Below are 6,729 nucleotides of genomic sequence, written 5' to 3' on the forward strand. Positions count from 1 at the left end.
AATAAATAGTAATACTCTAGTCAGGTACTTCATGACTAACACAAACAACAGTGGTGAAATGGGCTCTCCTTGTCTCAACCCTCTCCTCCCTTCAAAATATCCTTCCCCATCAACTTTCACAGAGAAACTGATACACTCCATGATCAATTATATGAACTTTATTGGAAAATCATAGCCATCCAACATCTCCTCAATAAATTCCCACGGTATCATATCATAAGCTTTTCTTAGGTCGATTTTCATCAAACATAGGAGTGATTCTCCTTTTGGAGCAAATTATGACACATCAATATGTTATGTATAAGAGACCTATCCTGGACAAAAATTAAACAACTTGGTTGGCACTAACAATACTAGGCAGTACATGTGCTAGTCAAGTACACAATAGTTCAAATGGAGGAACTTCAAGCACAAATTTCACATATATACAAGGAAGATAACCAACTATCTGCAGATTACATTATAATATACCAATACCTCGTTTCACAAAAGTGCAAAAGAAAGAAAAAGCTCAAAGATATCTTGCAAATTTATATTTATTTTACATACAATTTGTACCTAGATGATAGTTAATAGTAGTCATAGTTGTGAAGTTATAATACTTTCCAAGCCTTTCCACCTCTTTGATTATACTTCTTCAACCTTCCAAAGAACATGACAATTATCAAAATGAACTTTCCTGTATTACTCCATTTTCCAGCAAATCCATATGTAGCATCCTTGCAATGGCCATCTGGATTTATTTGCCTAGCACAACTATACCCTATTGACATTCCAACTGTCCCATATGCACTGCAAAATTATCATCATTATATATATGCATGAGTTAGAATGAAAATCACCTTAGTTATAATATTAATATGGCACAATACCTAAACATCACTTAAAGTTAGATGCCTTTTATTTACATCTCTTAAACTATATATCTGTAGTAGTCTTAATAACTCATAAATTTGGCATTTGATGCTGACATGGCAAATTGAGTGTCTATACACTCAAATGACACTCACTTTTTGGCATGTGGAGATGAAAAATGTCAATTAAATTTTATGAAGAGAAAATGTGGTGGACTCACCTTATGACTTCAAAGAGAATGTTGAGTACATTGAAGTTGAGTGGATCATTTTTCATTTTGTCTTTCTCCACAACACAAATAAGAATGGTAAAAATGACCAAACAACAAGGTTGTGATAATGATATGTAATCCATTAAGCTTCTCCCTTTACTCTTCTTCATTTTTTCTAACTTCTCTTCATAATTGTCAACAGGCAAAAAAGTAGTATAGGATGATAGATACCTGCAGTCACAAAACAAATTTAATAAAACAACCATTGCAATTCTTACATTTTAACTTTATAATAGAAAGCTTTTGACACTCGTAGACAGAGAAATTTTATGGGACTCTATAAGACGTGCTTAATTTGAGTTGGGACTCTATAAGGTGTATTGAATTCCAACTAGGATTCTTGGAGGCATCCTAAACCCTTGTTCCTGCCAATATAAAGGGTATTATATTCCCCTGAAAAGACATCTCGAATATTGCACAAATTCATAAAGAGATAAAATTTAAATCATCCTTATTCGAGAAATACGCAACTAACGGCCCTCGAATCATGGATAAATCTTATGAGAGAAGAATCAAGCCACAATATTTATCAATAAAACTATATTTCTTAGTTTTTTCATATTTTATTTGTAATTGCAATTTATTTCTTGTCACTTCAAAATTTATTGCAAACAATATTCATTACAAATTATTGTGTATTACTATAATAGAGCAGTAATAATTGTTATACTATATTACATACTTCCTCCATACCTATTTATATGATAACGGGGAGAAATAGAATTTTCATTAAACGGGTTTAAATATGAAGATTTATATATACAAAGAAATAAAAAAGGATTCAACATCTTCTCTCTATATATTTTAAACGTATAAATATAAACAATGTAATTTTTTACTAAAAGGGGTTCCTCAGGGTCATGTCCTTAAGAAAGAAAGGAAAGGCTATCAAGTTATAGATATTTGTGATTATAGATCAACTCATTATAAATAAAAATGAATATTTTAAAGTCGAATTGTTACTAATAAAAGAGTGTCATATAAATTAAAACGCATGAAAAATATTTAATAAGGCTTATGAAATACAATATCTTGGTATCTTATTCACCTTCTCCTTTTATAGTGGGAGATAATACGAATAAATCTTGCAAAAGGATGATAAAAGAGTGGGCAAGAAATATTAGATGCTTAGTATATTTAGAAGTGAATCATGGATCAAGAACTAAAAACTGAAGACGTGGAGAGACAAGAAGCAGATGAAAAGAATTAAATATGTCATCGAATTGGGAAAGTCTATATATGTCATTCGTTATAAGTTCGATTCATTTATGTCATTTATGTTTGAAAAAAATCTCCTCCATGCTATAGATGAGCCAAACTTTTAACTGATGGCATAGATGAGCGCTTTATCAAAGTGTGATAACATATTTAAGCCTTTTGTCTTTTCAAAAAATAATTTGATTAATGACGTGATCAAATCATAATTGTCCACGTGTAAAAGAAGTTTTGCAAAATTAATCGAAAATGTTTTCAGCTAACAAATAATGACATGGGTGAACTTTTTCTCAAATAAAAGTGAGATAAATGCATCACATTTTTAACGAATGACATAAATGAGTTCTTTTCTTTAATGAAATATTTAAGTTTTTTCCTTATATAAAAATTGTGAATTTTTGGAAAATTTAAAAGAATCATTTTTAAAAAATTTATGGTTACTCTAATACATGATCTAAAAAGTTTAAATAATGATAAAAGTAATTTGAGAATATATAAAGATTAGCCTAATTAGTCCAATAAGCTTTATAACAAAATGTTACAGTATTAAATGATATGGTTAATGAATATATTAAAACCTTAATAAAAACACCTATGGTGGATCCAAAGCAATATGCTAGATACCCCAAATCACTGATTTGAAGTCAAGGGATAAGTCAAAATAAATAAATAAATAATGATGAATATTTGTGTAAGAATAAGGAATTTGCTATGTGGCTGAAAGAAAAGAAGAATATGTTCTTAGATCTTCCACTATATATGAATTGTTTTGTGACTCTCTAAAAATGGAATATCAAAAAGTAGAGTATCTACATGACTTCTCTATTTATGGAGTAGTAGTATATTATCTCTTCTATTGTTGCTTTTATGTGAGAATATAAATAAATAGGTAGAGCACTACAAGAAGCTGTAAATCCATTTAAAGAACCTTTACACAATCAATGGAGGACAAATTCATTATCTATGTGAGGTGTACGAACAAAATTTCACATTGATAGCTGAAAAGATTGAAGAGTTATTTATAAGGTATATGATCTATTAATGATATGAAGCTTTTTTCGGGACAATATCACTACAAGAAAACATGAAATTAGCAACGAAATTCAACAGTAATTCTTAACTAATATGTCGCTAAATAGCTCCTAACTAATTGAATTTCATATAATCCATTGTTAACGCCGCTAAATGGGATTACCATAAAATTTTTATTGTTTAACTACTAAATTTTGTCTCCTTATTTTCTTGTAGTGGTAAAATCATGATGACTTGGTCCAAAGCAAACAACATCACACTATATTAAAAGTGTCATTTGGCTAATTTATCCTAATAACTGATATCAGAGCTTAGGTTAAAAGGGACTAGTATGACTAAGGAAAATGATGGTGTGGGGTAAGCTAGTTGCGGGCTCCTGTTGCCATAAAATACTCCCACAATATGGGTTCATGCAGTGAATTTCAAAAATTGATCATCGTGGTAATGTGTCATGTGGAACTTAGTTCAAGAGAAGAATTAATGGGTGTGTGAATAAAGTTCCACATTATTAATTGAAAAGATTGACAAGTTGTATATAAGATATAAAATCTCTTAATATTGTGAGTCCTTTCTTGAAAAATTCGTGGCTTGGAGAAAGAAGTTCAAGTCTAAAATATTAAATTAGATAGAGACAACATGAATATGTAGTACTTCAACTAATCATGAATATTGTTAGTGAAGAATGAATTATGAAAATATGCAATATCTCTTACTAATTTTTAATGCTAGCCAGCCTGTGTCCACCAATTAATGATCAGACTCAAATTTATGTAAGTTTTATACTTGTATTCCACAAGCCATATTCGAATTATAACACTCCAACCAGCCACACAAGAAAATTTACATAGTTAAATTGTATATAGATATAAATTGTATAATAGTGTAAAGAAAATTTACACTATCAACATAGATTAAAAAATTGTACTATGTTATTTTTTAGTTTATGTGATATTGTTTGATTTGATAATACAGTTAAAGAAAGAAAACAAATTTGAAACTTGTGATATAAAACACATTTTGACTATTTGTGTGGCTATAAATCATTTTATTAAAGGTAAAAATAGAATTTTAAATAAAATTATTTTCAACTATAAAAAGATAACATTCTTTTTGAGACAAATTAAAAAAATAGTCTCATATAAATTGAGACACAAGAAATATCATTTTTCCAAAGTCATCAATTTCATCCTCCAATAGACATACACTTATATTTTATTTTGAAGTGATTAAATAGTGTTGTAACACTTTTAACACAGTTGTTTAATAGTTAAACCTAATGTATAGTTAACTGTTTATCATATCCTATTACAACAACCTAAACAAATATGCTAGTATTAACATAGTTGCATGTGGATAATAAACTTCTAAACAATGAACTACTTAATCCTAGTGACACTTTTTAACTTAACATTAAATTTTGGAAAAGAAAGAATGAGTTCAGAAATTTGTAATCTAAAACAAATCGTGTTACGAAAAATCATTTCATTAAAAAGGTAAAAAGAGAATTTGAAAAATAAGTTATTTCTAACTATAGAAAGGTGACATTCTTTCAGAAACAGATACGAAATAAATAAGTATTTATGTCACGTAAATTGAGACAGAAGACTATAGAAATTAAGAAGAACATAAATTGTAGAGAATACTTACATCATTAAGGCAAACAATACTAAGATTGCTGGAGTAAAAGTTGAAAGATCAAATACAGATTGACCAGTATGCCTTGTATTCACAACTTCAAACAAAGATCCCACAATCTTCTCATAAGCACTCAATCCAGAAGTACCTTCAGAATTCCACTCCAATGAACAAAACACAACAAATTGAAATACTATTAATCCCACAACAGTAATTGCAATACTAATTGTTTCATAACATGGAAAAATATGAGAAAATCCAATACGTTTCGAGTTCTTCAAAATATACTCAAACTCATGTCTCTTTGTGATTTTCCATAAGAACATTATAACGAGGCGTAAACAAGGAGCAAACAAAGTGTTTCCTAGAAGGATTTGAGGGATAAGAATGAGAAGAAGACCTGAATTTTGCTTGAAAATCATCATGTTTTCATTTGTAGGTACAAAACCACAATTTGCAAATGTTGAAACTGTGGTGAATAGTGAAAAAGTATGTAAATTAAGACCTTTTTTGTTAAGGATTTGTTTCGCGCTAGGGATGATTATTATATAGAGAGAAACTAACGATGAACCAAGAAGAATAATAACTAGAATATATCCAAAAACCACGTTACTCAACAATCTTATCGATTTAATCTTTATAATTTCATCGTGATGATCATGATGACTATGATCTTCGATTGGGTTTGTTATTATTACATCTTCTAACTTATCGTCCACGTTTATTACATTTCCTAGCTCATAATCTTTGCTACTAAAAGATTCATCTTTGTTTTCTTTCTTGATGAGTTTAAGTCTAAGAAAAGAGGTAAAAGCTTCCCCACCAAGAAACATCAATATGGTCATGAAAACAAGTTGAACATTTGAGAAAACTTCCATTTCAATAGTGGACATACTAGAAACTGTGGTTGAAGAAACAGAAGTGAAAAAAACATCTAGGTTTTGAGGATGAAAAGACGGTAGGGTTCTAGGTTTTGAAAAATAATTCAAAGCTAAGAAACCTAAAAATGAAAGGGTTGTGAAATACCCTAATTCAATCCAAAATGGCTTTACCCTAAGACTCATAATCTTAAAGAAAGAAAATGAAAGTGGCTTCATTGGTAAAATAAGTTTGTTTGGCTAAGTTTTATTTAGTCAAGGGCTCAATTTATAGTAAAAATTGTGAAGTAGTGAAATTCCTATACTAAGCTTTAAATTAATCCCAACAACATATGGTGTATCAAAAGGAGTTGGAATATAATAATTCTTGTTAAGTGATCATGATAATTCCTTATCATAGAGTTAGTGGAACAAGATGCTTTACCATTTATTTTTATTTTTTAAAAACGTGTTAAAATAGGCATCTATGCATTTCAAGTTTATGTCCAAATTAATGTCTACTTAGTAATGCATGATAGTGTTGTGAGAGACTAAGACGGATTATGGATGAGTTACTTGAGTGATGAATCCTCTAATTTGTTGACATTGCTTTTGTAGGATTTTTTTTTCCAAAGATTAGTTAGTGGAGTGATTATTTTCAGTTAAGAATTGTTGAAAGGGTTTGTCAAGTGGAAATGGAGAAGAGGAAAAAAACATTACTCCTATCGGTCGGTTCGATTCGGTTTTATGTATTATTGGTTCGATTTATTGGTTTTCGATTTTAAAATATGCTAAGCCAATAACAAACCAATAAGATATTTTTATCGATTTTTGATTTTTGATCATTATTGATTCGGTTTTCGG

At 29.4% G+C, this 6,729-nt stretch overlaps 1 protein-coding gene across 1 annotated transcript; it reads right to left on the bottom strand.

The window, feature by feature from the left end:
* Positions 1-403: 403 nt before the first annotated feature.
* On the bottom strand, positions 404-6,122 carry LOC125877215 (sodium transporter HKT1-like). Its single transcript, XM_049558557.1, has 3 exons — positions 5,021-6,122; positions 1,076-1,297; positions 404-792 (listed from the first exon to the last, which is right to left on the bottom strand). Exons 1-3 carry the CDS (start codon positions 6,103-6,105, stop codon positions 594-596), a joined length of 1,506 nt encoding a protein of 501 aa, XP_049414514.1. The 5' UTR covers positions 6,106-6,122; the 3' UTR covers positions 404-593.
* Positions 6,123-6,729: the final 607 nt, after the last annotated feature.

This window comes from Solanum stenotomum, chromosome 9 (assembly GCF_019186545.1).
Source record: "Solanum stenotomum isolate F172 chromosome 9, ASM1918654v1, whole genome shotgun sequence".
NCBI lineage: Eukaryota > Viridiplantae > Streptophyta > Magnoliopsida > Solanales > Solanaceae > Solanum > Solanum stenotomum.

What these genes read in the sequence shown, in the direction of transcription:
- LOC125877215 (XM_049558557.1), bottom strand. Translation starts at nt 6,105, where the DNA reads ATGAAGCCACTTTCATTTTCTTTCTTTAAGATTATGAGTCTTAGGGTA. An exon ending in GTATTGTTTGCCTTAATGAT is followed by an intron (nt 1,298 to 5,020) that starts GTAAGTATTCTC and finishes TTGTGACTGCAG; the next exon opens with GTATCTATCATCCTATACTA. An exon ending in ATTCTCTTTGAAGTCATAAG is followed by an intron (nt 793 to 1,075) that starts GTGAGTCCACCA and finishes ATAATTTTGCAG; the next exon opens with TGCATATGGGACAGTTGGAA.